The following is a 20,659-nucleotide window of genomic DNA, read 5'->3' on the forward strand; positions in this document are numbered from 1 at the left end:
GGTAAAGGGTGTGATATTTAATAAAGGCTGTAAGCCAGATAGAGTCTGTGGCGGCTCCATGCGCTTCTGGTGAATCAGTCGCAAACACAGCAGACAGGAGGAAGAAAAGAAAGGAAGGAAGGAACGAGGGGGGAAGAAAGGAAGGAAAGAAAGAAAGTTATGTTCTCACCTTGTCATTCCTCTCACAAAGGAACTTGAGTCTCTGGGCTCTCTTGTGCATGAAGACGCCGTCCAGGTGGCCCGTCTCCACTGAGCGGATCTCTATGGCCTTCTCACCCCAGCCCATGATCTGGTTTGACCTAATGTAGGCTGCTCAGCCACAGAGGGAGACAACAGAAGGGTATGACTAGAGCGGCACGGATTCATTCAAGAAATGGTGACTATTGCTGTTACAAAGAGGCACCACAGTTTCTCTTGCTAGCACTCGTGGTTCATGCTGAAGAACAGATAAAAGTCAAACTGGGCTGTTTGCTGGAATGTCTTATTTTTTTTAATGGCCCCACTTACCCACTGAAGTTGGCATTTCTCCCCACTGCAGCACCACGTCCTTGGTGATGCGCCCGTAGGTGTTGACGTAGACGCCCTCGTCCTCGTAGCACACCAGCAGCTCGATCCCGTCAGTGTTGGGCAAGATGATGATGGCGTGGCACTGAATGCTGGTCTGGATCTGCGGGCGAAAAAGGAAGAAGAGTTAAGAGAGTAAAGAGCATCAAAAACAAGATATGATCAGACTGCGCTAAGTGCTTACATGTGTGGGCAGGTAGATGTCGTAGACGGCACCGGAGTCCACATCCACAGCATGGAAGCCTGAGCAGGAGCCGTAGATGACCTTTAACCTCTGACCTTCCTCCACCGTCAGGTCAACCAGCAGAGGCCTGTGCACCAGGTCACCAAAAGACTAAAGCCAACCATGAATAAATAAGTTAGTTGGGTCGACTTACAGAGGAGTAACAACTAAAAACGTCTTTGGTGGAATGATTAGAGATCCAGATCCAACCATGTTTACCTTAAAGGCCATGAACTTGTGGTAGGGTTTGGGTGCCCAGGCGTACACCTCCACAGCGTTCTTCAAGGCCAGCACCAAGAACTTAATCCTCTCATACTTCACTGGAATAAAAAAGTAGAAGTGAGTCATTTACGAGTGATAGTATTGCTTAAAGTAGAGCTTATCAACAAATCTTGGTCAAGTTTAACCTTCTCTTTGTGTATATTATTCATTTGAGGTTCAGGAATCTGTGATAGACAAAGAAACGTACCGACTTTGTAGTGGACGCAACCCTCCAGGTCGCCCACATTAACCCAGCCCTGCTTCTTCTCCACCTCAGGGTCGTTGTGCAAAATCTTGTTTCTCAGCCACGACAGGTAATACACTCGCAGCTTGTTCTTTTTACCTGCAGGAGGTGGAGTTTGATTGAAAAAGTAGTGAGAGTGACAGACAGACAACCTCCTACACAATTGTTTTACAATCAATTTCTAAAAGTAATATGGTTTTCACAGCTATGTAGTCTCAAATTATACACTGTGGACTGCATGTAAACTGAAAGTTTAGAGCCGTCAGTGTTGAAAGTGACAATACAACAACAATTATGCATTTCTTTTCTGTCCATTCTCAAAGATGAGTCGCACTGTGGCAATACATTTCTCCAAAGAAAATAAAAGATGCATGTAAGAAGTGACGGCAACTCCAAACAGTCAAACGAATAAAACCAGCTACCGATCCTTCCAAACCTTCATCACTACTTCTACATGACTGAAAATAAATCAAAGATCAATATTTGTGTTCAGTAACCAAAGGCAGCACATCGCACTGTACCCGATATGGTGACCAGGACATTGAGCCCCTCCAGCACATCCATCTGCTGGATGCGTCGCCTGTTGATCAGGGGGTAGACCTTCCCCTGACCGCTTCGGTCCAGCAGCATCAGACCGCTCTCTGTCCCCACCAGCAGGTTCACTCCTGGAACAGACAAACATGCAAACATAAATGAAACACCCCTAGTTAGCTGAGCTTTGATGGATACCAGGGCAGAACAATTAGGTTTTACAAGCAACCACCCCCACTGAGGTGTTTCTGAGCAAGACCATGATTCCCTACCAGTGGTCGTATGCAGCACATTGCCACATCGCATGTTGATTTTTAAGATACACTTACCCCAGAGTGCAGCACACAGGATCTCAGAGTTGAACCTCTTCTTGTACTTGCGAATCTCTGGCGTATCGCTCGGCGGGCGCGTGTTGACTGGGTTGACGTTGACCACCGAGCCTTTACGGGACGGGTCCGACCTCAGCGGGTCTGCCAGCCGTCCGTCCTGCCCAAATGCTGCTGGAGGGGGGCACATAGGTGGTAGAGGTCAGGCTGGAGGTCAACATGTAATTAAATTATTAATGAACAACCTGGTGCCTGGTTTGAACACATGGTGCTGTGTACACTTATCTGTGTGTGTCTGTCTTCAGTTTAACATCACTCTTGTACTTGTTACACGGCACATTCTTATATAGAGTACATGAGACTATGCTGCAAATATCCTCTTGCATAACACTAATGTACACTGTACAACTTGACTCATCACCTCAGCTCAGATGTTTCAACATAATTTCTTTATCAGTGCTAGAAAAAATGTGTGGCTGAGAAGCCATTGCTCAGAAAAACTCCCTCAACGGAAAAAAACAAACTTCTGTCATTGGGGAACTGAAATGGGCTACATTCAACAGTTTTTAAATTACTGAGCTGCCCTAATAAAACACATTCGCACAGTTAGTTGTTGACCTACCCATGTTGTTGAGGGAGCTGCCGCTGGATGGAGAGATCTGGAGAAGACGAGGGTCGATGAAAGGAGTGAAGGAAGAGGAAGACTTGTGTTTGGACATGGAGTTGCTTTCTGACTGGGACTGACAGAGATTTAAGACGTTTAGAAAACAAAGACTTGTACTGCATAGAAAGCAGTTCGTGTTTGTCGAAAAAAAACTGGATTTAATAGTAATCATTATCAAGTAACTTTAAAATGGAGATTAGGCAACACAACGAGATTAGGCCTTTGGTCTAAACCACGACAAAGATTTGTTACACTGATTTGTAATTTATAAAACTGTTGATTTAAACAGCACCCTCTGTTTTGAACATTTCACGCTTCACGTTTTCTTGCAGCCTTATTCCAAAATGGATTAAATTCATTATTTTCCTCAAAATTCTATAAACAATACCCCATAATGACAACGTGAAAGAAGTTTATTTGAAATCTTTGCAAATTTATTAAAAATAAAAAACATAAGTATTCACAGCCTTTGCTCAATACTTTGTTGAAGCACCTTTGGCACCAATTACAGCCTCAAGGCTTTTTGAGTATGATGCTACAAGCTTGGCACACCTATTTTTGGGCAGTTTCTCCCATTCTTCTTTGAACTTCTTCCATTTACGGATGATGGAGGACACTGTGCTCATTGGGACCTTTAATGCCGCAGAAATCTTTCTGTACCCTTCCCCAGCTCTGTGCCTCAATACAATCCTGTCTCGGAGGTCTACAGACTTCATGGCTTGGTTTATGCTCTGACATGCACTGTTAACTGTGGGACCTTAAATAGACCGGTGTGTGCCTTTCCAAATCATGTCCAATCAACTGAATTTACCACAGGTCGACTCCAATCAAGTTGTAGAAACATCTCAAGTATGATCAGTGGAAACAGGATGCACCTGGGCTCAATTTTGAGTGTCATGGCAAAGGCTGTGAATACTTATGTACATGTGATTGTTTTAGTTTTTTATTTTTAATAAATTTGCAAAGATTTCAAACAAACTTCTTTCACATTGTCATTATGGGGTATTGCTTGTAGAATTTTGGAATAAGGCTGTAACAAAATAAAATGTGGAAAAAGTGAAGTGCTGTGAATACTTTCCGGATGCACTGTAGTTGGCACTGCAATTCAAGTTTATAACAAAATCAAATGAAAAAGATGACGTGCAGTGATGTTAGTTGTTGTGAAGCTAGCGAGGACAGAAATGTTAGAGAGGAAAAACAACATGTGCGACAAGAAGAAATGTGTTGAGGGAAATGAGAAATGATCCAAACACTGGCTGCTGTGAAGCATTAGAGGAAAAAGCTGCTCCTAATAAAGCACAGAGGATCGTAATTCCACCACCCAAGATGATGCATGTTGCCTGCAACGCAGTTATGTGTCACACTGCAAACGAGGCAGTAATTTATAATAATCAACATTAAAAATAAATGTGATTCCTTTAAGTAGGTCATGTGTGCTTGAGGATTTGTGGTCCATTCCATATTTGGTACACTAAAAATTTTAATATATTGTCCCATTTCACCCCTACCATCACACCAAGCATGCCATCACCCAACACTGCTAAGACTACTTATAGTGGTTATAATGTTCAACCCAAGAAGCTCCAGTTTAGTTTCCTCCATGCCATGACCACGTTCTACCACCAGGAGGCACCAGTGTTAGCAGCGACACAGTGCAATGCAGTGAATTGCAGGAGGGAATGAGGTTGCAGCCTGCTCAGAGGATTCAAACCAGGTGACAGCCAAGCCAGAAGGGTGCAGAGGAGAGCCAGAGTGAAGCCAGGAGGGAACAGAGGGGGCAGGATAGGCCGCAGAGAGGCTCCGAACAACCATCAAGGACTGGACGGGGGGTGTGTATAGGCTTAGAGATGGAGGTGTGTTTGCTACAGTGGTAAACATTAACCAATCCTGCTTAAAATAACTAGACAAAATAGCATTTGCAAATAATTTATTCTACCTAACTTCATGTCCAGGGAGAGGATGGCGATATAAAAACTTACAATGAAGAACACTTAATAATAATTCTCTATGGTGGCAACTTAGTCTTGAGGCAGTAAATCATTTATCATCTTGGACACAAATTAGATAGAACAAAACAATTGCAACTGCCATTTGACCCAAATCTGCTTATTGCATGTCTAAGCCTGTACACTCAACAAGTGCAACAGTCCTCTCCACGGTTGTTTGTCTCAGTGATGTGAGGGTGACATACCTCTATGGCAGTGAGCTTGTCCAGGGGGTTCTGTGGGGACATGGCAGGACTGGCATGGCTAGATGATGAGGGGAAGGAGGAAGAGGAGGAGGAGGAAGGGATGGTTGTGGAAGAGGAAGGGGAGTGATGGCTCTGCTGGATAAGGTCTGGTAGGTGGTGTATGCGGCCAGCAAAGCCGTTTTTCTCTGGGAGGCCGTGGCCGGGGGGTTGTGGCTGGCCGTGGCCATGACCAGGGCCAGCCGAGGAAGAGGAGGAGGATGAGAGATTGACCGATCGCTTTATGTCAACGGTGCTCTGGAAGCAAGAACAGGCACACTTGGGCTCGAGCAAGCAGGTGGAGAGAAGGAGGAGATGTATTTTGGCTGCTAGTCTGCTGCTTCGTATCAGGATTTACTCCCATTTCACAACAAGATCCGCTTATCCCGACATCAACATAATCTTTAAATTCATCTTTGGAGATCACCACTGCTGTGCATGTTGCGTTAAATGCAAACTATAACTATCTGACGTATTAGATTATCCATCTGTAAATGTGAAGCAGCAAGTCTATAATGACTATAATAACATAAACGCACGGTAATGTACAGGAACACAGTGGAAATGATGGAGAACGAGTGGATAAACAACTGACACTGGACAAAGAAAAAGGAAAATGATATTTCTATCAACTATATACAAGCAGAATATGACTTTAACTTAACAAGAACTTGTCTTGGTGTTAAATGTAGAAGTTGGCAATCTCATTAAGGCCGGCTCCTCCTCCCCTTACCTGTCTGATGACCAGCGTACCATCCTTGCAGGGCGTAGTGGCTTGGTCGCTCTCTGAGTCTTCAACCAGCATGGTCTTAGCAGACTCCGTCTCCCCGTTACTCAGCCTCCTGCAGAAGCCATGGGAATATCTGATGTCCGTAACCAGACCAGTGTTAACAGTCATGCAGAAAAGCCATGCAACACTGAGTCTGACAATGCACATCGTCTGGGGTTAATTTCTTTATTATGTGACATGAAAATATCTTATGTTTTAAATTTGAATATGAAATTAAAGAGAAGTGACTGAATAATTTCTTGCGAAGAAACATGAATGCAACAGACAGTGGGGACTGAAACTACACTGACACAACATCATCACAGTTAAACCTACCCAGCCCTGGAGTCCTCAGCTCCTGAGGTGGACTCGTCTCCTGCCTCCTGGTCCACTTCCTCATCGTCGTCCTCATCGGTGGTGCCTGACTCCTCACTTGAGGAGGAGTAGTCAGTGACCTTGTGGGGAGGCCTCACATCATCTACAGCACGAAGCTCCTTGGCCAGAGCTGTCAGGTCCTAAGAGGAAAAGTAAGGACGTCTTAGAAAGACTCAAGTCCAATATCTTGGCAAAACTCAGGTTGTCTAGAATGACGCCTTATTAATTTCAACATTTGGTGCAATTTATGCACCGACCAAATCAAAAAGCTACCAATTTGGTGCCACACTTAAATACACTTTAATTCTCAAAGAAATTAAGTCATCTTAAGTGAATCACTGCATAACTAATTTTCTAGACAATCTGAAAGGGGCCTTGAAGTCATCCCTCCTCACTTTTTTCTGTTCAACTTACATACACCTACAGCCTCAAATCTCTGGGTCCGTGTAGTAGAACATTTTGCCCTCTTAGGTGTTTTTGAATTGTCTATTTTTAGCCCAGCAGTACATTTTTCTCTAACCAAAAGACCTGTACTCAGAGGCTGCATGTTTCAAACCCTATAGTAGATCAACTTCGCCTTGGGCTCGAGTAATAGAGGCCACAGAAGAGAAAATGGCCAGTTTGAAACCTTGTTAGACCTGGGCTAAGATCCCAGTTAGTCTAAGTTCTAGGATGCGGTGAGTTAAGTGGCATATTGTTTGGAAAATCAAGTAATTAGATCATAGTCCGTGTCTTGTAACCATGTTGCCCTTGGCTTGTTTTCCCTTGCAGACTCTTAATAATGCAGTCTTGTAAGGTCAGTGACGAGCAAGAAAGGGAGGAGGGATACTTCTCTGACATGCTCAACAAAGAAAATGGGCCATAGTTTATCCAACAACAAAGCCAGATGAGATTAGGACTGGCAAGTACAAGGAAACAGGAAACAGTGTTTGCATTCAAATGTGGTAGCATTCAAATCTAGACTCAGGAAGCTGCTGCAGAGGGTTAACCCTTCTAGTGCCATGTGCGTTTTGTCGATGACAAGCACTAAAGTGAGAAAGAACTGTGAAGGCACGAAGACAGATGCCAGCAGAAGGCAATCACATCACAAACAGAAAGGACAGTAACCAATGACAGAACTAAAACGAATTATTGCATTAATCCTCAAGGGAAACAGTTCTTTTATCACAAACCTTTATCATACAATGCAATGAGTGGGGCAATGGTGCAAGCATAGCATAGGTGTGATTACGTATTCTCATTTAACAGGCTTACCACATCAGCCTAAGAGGTTCCCCAACAATCACGAACCATTGGATTCATGAGAAGTTGCACACACCCGGTGGTTGAATAATTAGAGTAGTAGAAAATAGAGAAAAACACAAGTGGGAAAAAAAGTTTTCACCTATTCAGCATCAAACAAGTTTAACCAGCACTTTAACAGCGGACTTACAGCTGGTCGAGTAGGCCTGGCAAGGTTCTTTTCATCTTGTTTTTTGGGAACATTTTCAGGCCGCTGGAGAGGCGACCCTTCAGATTTGGAGGAAGCTTTGAGGGAACAAAAGGATGTAGCATTAGTGAGGGGAAACAGAACTGGGCAAAGAGACCTGGATCTGAAACAATCTTCAATTGCCTGCATAAAAAACAGCAGAAAACGCACTAGAGCGTGAGCAGATAGCACTGCATAGTAATGAGTAAGAATGGTGTTATTATAGTAATAATGATAACGTACTAATAAGCAGTTAGTAGAGTTAGTGAAATGTAGCCGAGTACAGTACCAGGGGACTCACAGCGTGGCCTGAAGCGGTCACCAGAACTGGCCTGGGAGCCGGAGTTGGAGGAGCCGGAGGAGCTGCCGCTGCCTGGCCGAGGCTGCAGCTTCTCCACTCGGTCCCACAGCGGGCGCTGCTCCACATTACTGTCACAAAGAACAATGCCACATTAACAAGCACAGTGGAAACAAATGGTGATCAATCACAGTACACTGATGTGATATATTTTGTTGTTTTCTTTCTGATCTGTTGATTATTATTTATTTAACTGAATGTAAATATATGTTTTTTGTGCTTTCAAGTCACACGGCTGACATCCCACTAGTCCATACCAAACTTCCTTGGTACTACTCACATCAACCACAAAAACTGGTTGATTCACATATTTATAAAAAGGTATCAATTGATAATATGTCCTTAAAAGAACAACAGTGTGGAACCAGTTTCACTTCATATTTACAGAGACTGGAACTATTTCTTTCATCCACCTGCAACTAATGATTTCATCTGTTACATACTGTTATAATGATGATGATTTACCAATTGTACATTCATGTTAAAATAAACACACATTTGTTAGTAGTATTTTCTAAATCTAGCACTTCTCTATCAATGACGTTTTCTGCCAATCTAACATTTCCAGACTTAACAACTTTTAATCCTGCCAACCTGTGTCGTCACTGGCAACAGGAGTAATGTTCCTATAATAACCTATAAAATCTTTTCAAATTCTTTACTTACACGCCAGCGTTCCTCTGTCCGCCCTGGTTGCCTGGCTGTGACGGCAGAGGGGACTCTCGGCGCGACAGTACTGGAGACCTGGATGTTGTCCTTACTGGTACCTGGAGGAAACAGATTCAAAGGTCCTCACACAGTGGCAGGTATGTGTGCGTTAGATGATCCCATTAAATGGACACCAACAAATGACTATCTTCCAAAATAAAAACATCTACCTAACAGAAAAATGAACAGCATCAGCATACCCGTATTCAGATCCACAAGCTTCAACGTGTCACTGATTGCCAGTGTAAATGATCTGAACAAATTTTATTGTGACAAGAAAACAGATAAGTGTACTTCATTAAGTTTTTTAGCTAAAGACATTGAGCATGACATTGTGAATTACAGTTGATCTTAAGTTGAAAATCAAATATGAGAATTTAAAGTTCACAAGATAAGAGTTTCAAGTAAAACAAGACAGAAACCAGAGAAGAGCAACACATCTACTATAATTAGATAAACCCAATATTTGCTGTAGATTTATTCTGGTTCCCCAAAATAATTCTGCCATGGGTACAGACACAGGTAGAATAAAGTGATTCAGTACAAAAGCATCTCTTAACCCACAACAATTGAGCACTCAGAGAAAGCTCGACTTCTCTGTGATGGCAGAACCTCTCCAACACCGCCACCACACACTAAGAGCGAATTTCGGTCGGAGGAATGTGTTGTTTATTGATATCATGTTAAATCATTACTGAGTTTTGAATATTGCAGTTCAAATCCTCGTAATGTCGTTTGTAGGCTTAGAAATGCAAAGTTTCCTGGTTTAATTTTAATATAACTTACAGAAGTTGTATTTCACAACAGTGTTCAGTGTTGATGTTCAAGAAATGAGAATGAACACAGCAAGGCAGACGCAAACAGACAGGTTGTGGTTGAGCAGCGTGATCAGAGAAGTGATTGGCATGAGAATGAGGGAGAGGAGAGTCGAAGTGAGGAAAGGGATGGGGGATGGGGGAGGGGGGCCCTCATCAGCTACTTACCTTGGGAGGTACCTCCTCACTGCTGGCCTGGTGTTCAGCCCTAGTATGGCCCTGAGGGTGGTGGAGGGGAGGTTGGGGCTGGGGGTCAGTGCGTGCGGGCGATGGGTGGTGGTGGTGATGGTGGGGGTCCTGGGAACGCAGGTGGAGTTGTGCAAAGCTAGAGGTCACGCCGCCGGGCTCGCTGAAGGACTGGGAGCGAGAGACCACGGGCGGAGGAGGAGGAGAGGGAGCGGCGCTGTTGCTGCTTTTTAGAGCAGCCAGGTGGGACCACTGGACCTTTGAGGGAGTGAGGGAAGGGGAGGACAAGAGGGGGTGGGGGTGAAACAAGCAGACAACACAGTGAGACATGAGGGAAGATGTGTGTGGCTTTTCACATATATGTGCGCAGATTTATACACATGCATACAGCAGACAAAAGCACAACACGACACGATGATGTGTTTCACTCAGATTCATTGTCTGGGCTTTAGATTGATGCCACTGCTTAAAGGAATAGTTCAATATTTTGGGAAATACGCTTATTTGCTTTCTCGCTGAGAGTTAGAAATTGTTATCAGTCTTATGACGGTAAATATAAAGTTAAAACCACAACTTGTCGTTTTTGTACAGATTAAACAAACATGTTAATCAGTGAGCTTTAGAGGTGACTGTAGGCAGATTTTTTTAACCTTTGGACAGAGCCAGGCTAGCTGTCGCCACCCATTTTCAGTCTTTATGCTAAGCTAAGTTAACCGGTTGCTGGCAGTAGCTTAATATTTAGCGTACAGATACGAGCGTGGTAGCGAATAAGCGTATATTCTAAAATGACGAACTAATCCTTAAACATATTATTACACTATTGGATGTATTTTCAGAAAAATACATTGCGTAACTTAAGTTAAGTAAAAGTTATTTAAGTTGCAGGTATTACTTTGCAAAAGAATAAAAACCTATGATATGATTTTTGTGGCATAAAGTGGATTATTCAGTGATGAAGAACTTTGTCTGTAAACATACATATTCCTCCATGGTGGCCATTTTAAAATATATTATGGCCATGCCTGGTTTAGATTAGTGGTTCTCAGACTGGTCCCAGGCAACACAATAAGGATGTGTTCGGTTTTATGAGCAATAAGGTTTAACATCTTACGCACTTGTGTTCGAGTGTGCACTCCTTGCTATTTGCTCAGCGGGAAGAAAAATGCCACAAGGTGACACATTGAACAACATAATATCTAGATGATAAACTGGTGTAAGAGCATTGATGGGAGCAGGGTGGGGATGCTGACTGAACTACTGTATAGTCTCCTCTTGAATCTTTGATTAAGTGAGTTAGAATAAAAACCTTCTCTATGATATTAACTTGCCAGATCTATGCCTTTATACTACTGAGGCTACTGGCTAATTTACCTGCATTGGTGGGCTTTGTGTGCAAGTCAACAGCCAAAAATGATCAAAAAGGTGAACAGCTTGAAGCGACAGGTCACCCAAAAACACAATAACAGATATCAGATGGAGATATCAGCTGTAGATACATACAAAATGGACTCAGTAGCATTTGTTTATGTCAAACAATGTGTGTTAAAAAAAACTCTAAAGGACTATCTCTTTCCAAATATGTCATTAATTAACAGACATTGTTGTTAACAGTTTCATTGCAGATTACTGTCTTTGCTGCCAACTGTTTCCACACAGAAGGAAGATAAGAGGGCTAAAACATGGGTCCAACAGTCTACATATACACTTCACCGCCCTGCTGCCCTAAAACCGTGCGAGTACACAAATCCAGCAGTGAGGGAGGAAGAGTGCAACAGGGGGAAGAGGACAAGAGGAAGGGAGGAAGGAATTACCTGAGGCTCCATGGGCCGGTGCATTGCGGAGGCCTCGGAGGAGGGGCCGCCATTGGAGAATGGTTCAGAGGAGCGGGGAGGCAGTGGGGGCTGCTTGGGAGGAGGGGCAGTCTGAGGGGAGCCCTGAATGTTCTTACGGTACCGCTCGTCAGCCTGGGATGAGGGAATTGTACAGGACAAAGATGGAATGAGGGTCAGGAGAAATATTTCAATGACTGAAAAAAAGATTAAAAAACCAAGTAGAAGGGAACCACTTCTAAAGTTTAAAATAACAGTGGCAAAGATGAAATGTCTGCATAGGCCATGAAATACCTTATGGCTTGAAGCTGAGTGCACTCAATTTAACAGTGTATGTTCTGGGAATTAACCGTTTTCTTTTCTGATAAAAAATGGTTTCCATCTCCTTGTTTTTTTTGTTTTTTTTTTTAAATATTATTGTCCATTAGGAGTCTTTTGTCACACGCTGAAACCTTCATATTTGACTGACAAAGATCAACAATAAAGACATCTGGTGACAATGATATTAAACATGCTTGAAGCCCATTCAAGGCAGCCGTACAGACACAGGTATATGTGCACAGACAAAGGTGGAGACAGGACTCTTTCAAACAAATACATCCTAGAAAACACATTTCAATCATAAATGGTGGGAAAGATCATTGTTAATGACACAGAACAGCTCTGTTGATGAGGGGAGACACGGTGGGTGTCCTGCATGTTAGTCTGAGCCTCAGCCATCCACATGCAACGACCCAATCCACACACATTGAGAGTCAAAAACAGCCATATTGAAGAGTTTCACAGGTCGGCCATCCAAGATCAAGAGAAATTCCAAACACTTGTGGTTGAGTATTGTTCTGAGGAGAAAAACCTCTAAGAAAAAAGGATGAAAGGACACCTTGAGTTTTTCCTTGTGATGAGACAGGGCTCAATTGGCAGTAGATGAAAGAGTGACAAATTATTACTAAAAACAAAAAAAAAAATAAGTGCCTAAAACATGCTCATGTAAGCAAGAATTAAAATCATCTTTGTTTCCATGGGGAAACAATAAAATAAATTATTTGAAAATGGAGCCTAAGAGATGTTGATTGAAGTAAAACACAAATCTTGCTTATTTTTCCACTTTTTCCCAAACCTACAAATTGATTATTTCTCTTTCTCTTGCTCCACCTGCTTCAAGTGAAAATGAAGACAAAAATATTTCAAACATCTAATGGTTTTAGTAGTCAAGGAGACTAGCAACAGTGCAAGTGAGAGCGAGTGCCAAGAGAGAGTGGAGGAGTTTTATTCAGGACATAAAAAGGCTGATTGCTGGTGGTTGCGAGCCTGTGGGTTTCCATTCTCCACCGTACTTGTTTCATTCAAAAAAGGTCTGGCTGAGAGGGCCTACGTTGTAACTAATTAGTTATTGCTTTGAAAAAACACCACAGCATCCAAAACAGAAAACACCAAATTAAATGTAACTATTTGGGCTAAAGGAAAAAACATTATTTGCTGTTATCTGCTGCTCGCACCACCTCTATCATCATGGTTACTGAGGCTGTGTGAAGACAAGCAAGAAGAAGCTGGAAAGAGCAGGCAGCGTGGGTAGGCAGAGCCAAGGAGGGGGTTCACCTCTCTGATAGGCTGAGGAGGAGGATTACTGACAGGCTCTGCAGGCCTATCGGGCTCCAAACCTTCTGCCTGGGGAGGTTCAGAGTCAGTGGGGGTTTCAGTCTGAGCGGGGCTGGGCGAGTTTGAGAGCTGGCAGGGACAAGTCTCATCAGAGTCAGTCTTCTCTGGCACTGCTGCCTGGGATTTAGTGCTGTCTGAGGGGATTGTCTGAGGGGCTCTGGAGGACTCACAAGTGCCTTTTGCTACAGAAACAGCACTGTCAAGGACCTGAGCTTGAGGGGTTGTGGTGAGGTCAGGGGGCAGGGTGGAGGTCTGTGGAGGTTTGCTATGGTCTGAAGGGAGTTTGGTCTTGTCGCCAGGCTGCTGTTTGGATTCGTGCTGGAGCGACCGCAGGTAGGCCTGCTCCTGCTGCAGGCGCTTATGGAGTCGCTCAGCCTTGCGTTGCTCCTCGAGCTCCCGCCACTTGAACTCCTATTGCAGAGTGTGGGGTTGATTCAAGGTAGTGAGAAGAGACTGGAGAGCTGGCAGCCTGCATCGGCCGACTAAAAATCTGTGCCATCTCTTAAATCCTTTCCTTAAAAACACATTTATACAGACAGACTTTGGCAGCATTTGCCTGTTTTACACTCCAGTAACTCCATTTTATTTATATGCAATATTTTAGCATTTTTTAATAGTTGTCTTTTGACTCTAAAGCTAATTTGTGCTGTATAGTTAATGTTGTGTAAAACCATACTGTTTTAATCCTTATTACAAGGTCAATACATGGTATGACTGATGAAACAATGAAGTAAAACAGATCGAATCCAATAAAATATAAAAATGTAAAAGAGTTTGGAGTTCCAATCATTAGGCAAATTATTGATTTGGTTCATTTTACAAAAATAATGCGAAATGTGATTAAAAAAATTGGATGCACTGACAAAACATGATACAAAGAAAACAACATTTCTTCTCACATTTCTTTGTAGTGTATATGACTCAACTATTTGATGATCTGACAATGACTGATTGACAAAGTGCAACTCTAATAAACCCAAACATGTCAATGAAAAAAAGTTTAGTCAAAACATTCTCAGATTCAACCATTTTTTAAATCATTATTATGTTGTTAGTTTAAGTCTTAATATAACTCAAATGATTAAAGTACTTCACTGTGATGCCCACACTGATTTATATAAAAGAAAACGAAATGACATCTTGCAATGAAATGAAACTCCAGGAACACTAAAAGCCAATTAACTACACACCTGAAATCAGTCTTTAAAGAGAACATCAGGGATCAGTTACAGTGGTTAAATGAACTTTGATGCACAAGTAACTGTAATCCTGAACTATGTAAAAGACAAATTTTAGCTAAAACTAATATGGTCGGCTAAGGCAATAGTATTAATAATATTCTGGAGGTTATACAGTATGTGGTCTATGTGTGCGACTGACCAGCAGCATGGCCTGTTCACGGAGGAGCTGCTCCTGCAGCATCTCCAGGTGTCTCTGCTCCTCCTCCAGCTGACGTCTGATGTACTCCTGTCAAGCAAAGCAAAGCAGCCAGTGTTGTTAGTGGGCATTATTCCCATTCGAATAACGATTTGAAAGTCTCACAGGAGACATAAGCATCAGTATACTACAGTCAACATCTAATCTGTATTATTCTCACAGGCAATGTGGCAAGTGTGCAACCTTAAAATCCATCCTCTGAATCAGCTCCCTGAATGCACAAGGATCTACCAAGGTTGTTGTTTATTTCCAAATTGTACAGCTTTATTTGCATTCACACCAAGCCAGGATACATTGTCGCAGTGCATACAGTAATTGCAGAGTTGTATCTTCATTCCATGTGCTTATTTAGTTTACAGCCACAGCTTGTGTTGTCTGCCTTTTGGAACTCACTGACAAGCATCATTTCTTTCACCACGACTAGCAAATTCCACCTTCTGGTGTGAGCGGACAGACCTTAAGTCCATCTCAAAATTAGTATGCCAGAGCCCTCAGTGAGTCCTCACTTGGTACATTGAAGGCAAGTAAAAATATTTTAAAGCTGACCTGTTCACGATCGTTCCTTCTCTTCTCGTCCTCGGCCCGCCGGCGTTCCTCCTCTTCTTTGCGTCTACGATCCATCTCTTCAATACGCCTCTTCTCCTCTTGCTCACGACGACGCTGCTCGCGCTCCTGTTGCCTCCTCATCTCCCGTTCACGTCGCTGTTGCTGTGGGGGCAGAAGACAAAGAAATGTCAAAACAACAAAAACATGGCTTTCAGCAGTCTGATCAGCCTCATCTCTTGAGAGACAAAAAAAAAGTCCTAGACAAAAAAACAAACAAACAAACATCCTACCTCCTCTAGCCGCCTCCTCTGCTCCTTCTGTTGCTCAATGCGTTTCTGCCTCTCGGCCAGTAGTTGGCGCTTGTACTCCTCCTGCTCCCGGAGCTGCTGCTCCTGGAGGAGCTGCTGGCGACGGAGCGCCTCTGATCGCTCCTTGTTCTCCTGCTGCAGGCGGATGAAGTCACGGCGCAGAGTTGACTCACCTGGCACATTGACAATGGAGCTAGATGACGGGAGGAAATGGGACATAAAGGTTAGATTAGGGAGTCACTGGGTTTAGTTTGTAAAGCATCCAATAAGTAGGTACACCTGTTTTTAAGACCATACCTGGGCTCTCCCTCCTGCTCTGGGGGATCCTCTTCCTCCTCCTCACTCCCACTGTACTCGTACTCTGTCTCATCTGTACAAGAAAAAATGACCAAGTTAGAATCAGAACTCAGAATCTCACCACAGCTATAAACACACCAGAAACTGGCTTGAGAGATGACATCTATTGCACAAAGTAAACTTTTCCAGGTTTTCTGTGACAATAAAAACAGAAAAGAGAAGCAAAGTTGGCAAGTGAAGACACAGAGAGACTGACGCACCCTTCTCTCCCCTCTTCTTCTTGGTACGGTCGATGTGGTCTTTGAGCTGAATGCGGACTTGCCTCTCGTTGGGCTGGTCTCGGATGAAGGGGTGCTTCAGCAGCTGCTCTGTCGGGGGGCGCTGCGTATAGTTCTTCACCAGACAGCCCTCAATGAAGCTAAAAAACTTTTTGGACCTGTAGGGATTGTAGAGGAAGAGCAGGGAAGAAGACTCAACAGAGAGAAACAATGCATGACAGAGAGGGTGCCAGACAAATATTTCAGCCATGAATAGATAGGGCACATCCAAAGATCCTAAGTAAAATGGACATTTCTGCAAACAAGCTCTCATTCCAAATTACCCCTCCGTCTTAACAACACTCCCTCCCTTCGTGTCTCTGAAACACTCCACAGCATGACAACAGCCTCTGGTTTCTCTGTGTTAATTGAGGTTTATACATGTGGACAGGCAGCATTGAACCTTTCATCCCATATATACCATGGAAACTCTGAAATATTGGGCGCGGTACAATGAAATTATCATCACCATTGCACCTGCTGCCATTAAGGTGTGGGTTCATTTCACTTTCAATTAAACTATAAAAAAATGAAACGATCTAACAGCAAACAATCTATTATTTAATGCAAGACAGGATCCATAATAATGTAGAAGCCCATCCATACCACAACTTCTGTTAAAATAGGAACTAATTCATCTCAGCTCTACTGCCAGCAAAAAAAAAAAAAAAAAAAAAAAAATCAGAGGTTGGAGTTTTTTCTGCAGTGCGTCCAGAGCAGCGCTGCAGTGTGTGCCAGGAGAGGCTGAGCCTGCCAGAGCAGGTGTACCACAGATGTTCAGCTCAGCAGCAAAGCACAGAGGAAAGGCCAAGCTCTGGATTCAAGCCTCTGTAGCTGGCTGGTCTGAGGTCAGAGATAAAATCAAAATGCACAAGAGTACATATAAAGAGGCCAAGTAGGAAATCTATACATAAAATAACTTATAAAAATCTCCTATGTCAGGATTTATCAGGGTGAAAAGAGGATTGGAAAGGATAGAAATACTTACACATGGACAAAGAACACATCCATTCTGGGTGGTACTCACCATTTTTTAGATTTGAGCCTGGGAGGAGGGTTTCTTGGAATGAGGAAGAGTGCACGCATTGGGTGCATGTCACAAAGTGCTGGAAGAAGACGCACATATGCAGAACATGAATAAGAATTCAAGACACTGATCCAACACAAAAAGACTAATATTAAAAAAATGGTACTCACGTGGTGCTCCTTCGGCCATTTCAATAGCTGTGATACCACAAGACCACAGATCACTCTGCAAGAAAAGACGACGCCCATTAACCACTACCACAACAAGCTCAAACTAATCAGGGGGTTCACAGGTACAATACACCTGTATTACAGTATTAAATAATGTCAAGTTTTGAGTGCTTCAGACTTCTGTGGAGGCTCTTACTCTGTAATCGTATGTAGCATCTGGGTTCTCGTCACAGGCAATGACCTCAGGGGCCATCCAATAAGGGGTCCCAATGAAGGTGTTTCTCCTCCCCACTGTCCGATCCAGCTGAGCACTCACGCCAAAGTCAACTAGAGAGAGTAATTAAAGTGACCACAGTCAACAAGGTGTTGCACATTCATGTTCTTACACTCAACTTGAAATTAAATACTAATTTCAGGAGAGACTGGGGGCTTCCATCACTCATTTTTATACCTGATGCTTTTTATTGCTATGACAACAGTTCATGTTTAAAGTTATCATCCTTAAGACTTTTATGAAATCAAACCCCATTTTTGATTATTTTTCTAGAAAAGGGAAATCTAATTTTGGTGTGCTAGGAAAAGATCAAAAACTGGTGTTGAGTTAAAGTGGGTAAAATTATTCTTATTATTTCTTTGTAGGAGTTTTTAACACTGGTTTGTGGATGAAGGTAAAGTATTTCAATTTACATTAGTAGTCACATGAAATGACCCATCCTTTCCATTGTGGAAACAGACTAAAAAGGTGTGTGATAATGATCACTGCATGTCACACTGAGTGAGATGACTTTATTAAAGTCCATGTCACAATCTGTGTCAGACCAGACGGCATCATTTTTGAGTCATGGCAGATTGTACGAAAAATGCCTGGAGAATTATAGCACTACAATGTAAATAGGAAAAACAAAAAACTCAGATGCAATCATTGCACAATAGCAAAGTGTAAATTAACAATAGATCCTCAGCAGCACAACAACAGCTGACACTGATCTGAGAAAACATGGAAAAATCTGTGTTGCCACTCACCTAGTTTGACTTCAGCATTCTCAGTCAGCAGGACGTTCTGGCCCTTGATGTCACGGTGAATGACGTGGTGGGCATGTAGGTGGGCCAGGCCCTGAGGAGGATAGAGAGACACATGACATGAGTGACTGTGAGAGGAGTTGAGAGGAGATGAGAGGGGAGGGGAGGAGAGGAGAATGTGCTCACTCTGAGGATCTCTCTGGAGATGTAGGCGATCCAGTCTTCCTTCAGCTGGTTCCCCTTAGTGTTCTTCACCAGGTCTGTGATTGAACCAGCTCCACAGAACTCCATCACCAACTAAAAAACAGGTACAAAATATGAATCATCAGAAGATAAGTCCATGATATCTGACCAAACAATAATAACTTTAATACATGACCCTTGTAAGCATTGCCCAAATATAAAGCACCCACAGTAGTATGAACTAGGAAAAAGAGGGTTTAGGGAGAAAAGAAAAATAGGAAATATCACTAGCTTAAGATAACTGAAAAAAAGGAAAGTTGGTGGAAGAAGTAATCATGGCAGCTACATATTTTCTTCCTTCTATACTTCTTACTCAGCCTTAATTTCTTGAATGGATTTGAGGACTTACCCATAGCTGGTCATCGTGTCCCGGGGGGCTCTTCTTAATGAAAGCACCATAGTAGGTGGCTATGTTTCGGTGGTGGGAATACTTCTTCAGCATGTTGATCTCCAGTTTAATTTCCTCCTCCTCATCCTAGACACACACACACACGTTACAGAGGTATAAAAAGACAACAGGGTGTTTATCCTTCCACTGGAAATTTTTTATGATGAAATACAATAATCACTACGTGGGCATCGGCCTTTAATCATCATTTGGCCTTGAGTGACATTTCATTTCAGATCCAGATCAATTCACTTCTATACTTAGGGTCATAGCAAGTGTCAAGCTATGTGACAACGCCCTGGTGTGGTTTCATTTCAGCCTGGCCAGGCCTTATTCATCATGCATCTAGGACTCAGCTATATAACAATGCAGTATGAGTCGTCTACTGGCAAATGATTCCTTTGTTTAGGGATTAATGATGCATGAGTGAGTCTCATTGTGAGTTGATGTGTACAATAGCCATTATCGGTAATCCCTTGTAAACTAAAACTAAATATACATTAGATCGATGGCAAATCCTCCATAGATATACATTAGTATCAGGCTGACACTTTCCTGATTACAGTTGTTTAGAGCTGGGAAGAAAGCTAAGAATCCTGCCATGACCATTTACCTGCAAAAACACAGTAAATATCATGCACACTGGGTGTAGGATCACTTAATGGAAGAGTAATAAATCAGCAGGAGATGGATGCCTTTAAAAATCAAATGCAATCTAAAGAATGAATGAAAAAAAAAGATAAAGAATCTCTGTAGATAAAGAATGCAATAGGGAAATCAGTGGGTTCATCCAGAGTTTAAAAAAGTCAAATCAACTGCCAGATGTAGCTTTGATGCAGTGTTAAGTCTCTATTGGAAATGGCCATGATTGCAAGTAAAAGAAGCAAACCTGCCCAGTATCACATCTTGACAAAAAGGTCATGGTCATAACTAGATGCAGTGCTAACTCCCTGCTTGCACCCAATAGCAACATGACAATGATAAACAGTGACAGTGAATTGAACACATGCAGGGATCAGCCCGCGAGTGGCTTGCTTTATGGTTATATGGCCTCTCCTAGAGAAAGTACAGTGGGAGGAGGGGGACAGAAACCAAAAGGCGAGGGTGGTTGTACAGCAATCACTGCAGACTACAATGTGTGGGGTTTTGCCTTTTTATACTTAAGTTATTTTATTTCACTTATCACCAGGTGGCACAGCACCAAATGTGGTGAAATTACAAGAAAGGTGATGCTATGTGTGCATATTACGATACTGTATTGTGGGCATGCATCACCTATAGCAAAATGGCAGTTTGTCTATGCGGTCGGCCATACTGGTGCTGCATGTCTCGTTTGAGTTGACGTAAGCCTTTCTGTTGTGCGCACCCCCCTCCCAACCTATCCTCCCTCATCTATCCCCTCTCTGCTGTGCAGCTGTTGGATTATCACAATGCCGACAGTGAAAGCCTCACTGCCACAAGTCGGGTGGTGAAGTGAGGGAAAGACTGAAACAATCATATGGGGATGTGTGTCAGAGAGCAAGAGAGACAGAAGAGAAGGAGTGGAGCTTTGTCAAATGAGGGAAAACAATGTGTCAATGTACAATACACACAGATAAGAGGTTATCAATCTGTGGTATTGGTCACAAATAATATCCATGCATTATGCTTGAATATTTAATACAAGGTATAAATACTACATAAAATACAGTTTTCTTTAAGT

General features: G+C 42.7%; 1 protein-coding gene across 10 annotated transcripts in view; it reads right to left on the reverse strand.

Moving 5' to 3' along the window:
• The window catches only part of LOC122871853 (mitogen-activated protein kinase kinase kinase kinase 4-like), a 39,055-nt gene that overhangs the window by 2,878 nt on the left and 15,518 nt on the right, over window positions 1-20,659 (reverse strand). Inside the window, exons 4-32 of one of the 10 annotated variants that reach the window (XM_044187323.1) lie at window positions 18,919-19,044; window positions 18,513-18,623; window positions 18,330-18,420; window positions 17,503-17,633; window positions 17,307-17,361; window positions 17,137-17,215; window positions 16,053-16,228; window positions 15,793-15,865; window positions 15,478-15,688; window positions 15,188-15,349; window positions 14,585-14,671; window positions 13,145-13,615; window positions 11,531-11,683; window positions 9,702-9,977; window positions 8,677-8,777; window positions 7,942-8,081; window positions 7,617-7,711; window positions 7,439-7,447; window positions 6,146-6,324; window positions 5,774-5,882; window positions 5,005-5,298; window positions 2,772-2,889; window positions 2,153-2,323; window positions 1,814-1,957; window positions 1,257-1,391; window positions 1,007-1,107; window positions 749-898; window positions 508-667; window positions 170-309 (exon numbers count right to left, since the gene is read on the reverse strand). In XM_044187323.1, the coding sequence (XP_044043258.1) occupies window positions 170-309; window positions 508-667; window positions 749-898; window positions 1,007-1,107; window positions 1,257-1,391; window positions 1,814-1,957; window positions 2,153-2,323; window positions 2,772-2,889; window positions 5,005-5,298; window positions 5,774-5,882; window positions 6,146-6,324; window positions 7,439-7,447; window positions 7,617-7,711; window positions 7,942-8,081; window positions 8,677-8,777; window positions 9,702-9,977; window positions 11,531-11,683; window positions 13,145-13,615; window positions 14,585-14,671; window positions 15,188-15,349; window positions 15,478-15,688; window positions 15,793-15,865; window positions 16,053-16,228; window positions 17,137-17,215; window positions 17,307-17,361; window positions 17,503-17,633; window positions 18,330-18,420; window positions 18,513-18,623; window positions 18,919-19,044 (4,248 nt within the window). The other 9 variants (XM_044187322.1, XM_044187321.1, XM_044187329.1 and 6 more) reach the window with 9 other exon arrangements.

Source organism: Siniperca chuatsi, linkage group LG24 (genome assembly GCF_020085105.1).
Source record: "Siniperca chuatsi isolate FFG_IHB_CAS linkage group LG24, ASM2008510v1, whole genome shotgun sequence".
In the NCBI taxonomy this organism is placed as follows: Eukaryota; Metazoa; Chordata; class Actinopteri; order Centrarchiformes; family Sinipercidae; genus Siniperca; species Siniperca chuatsi.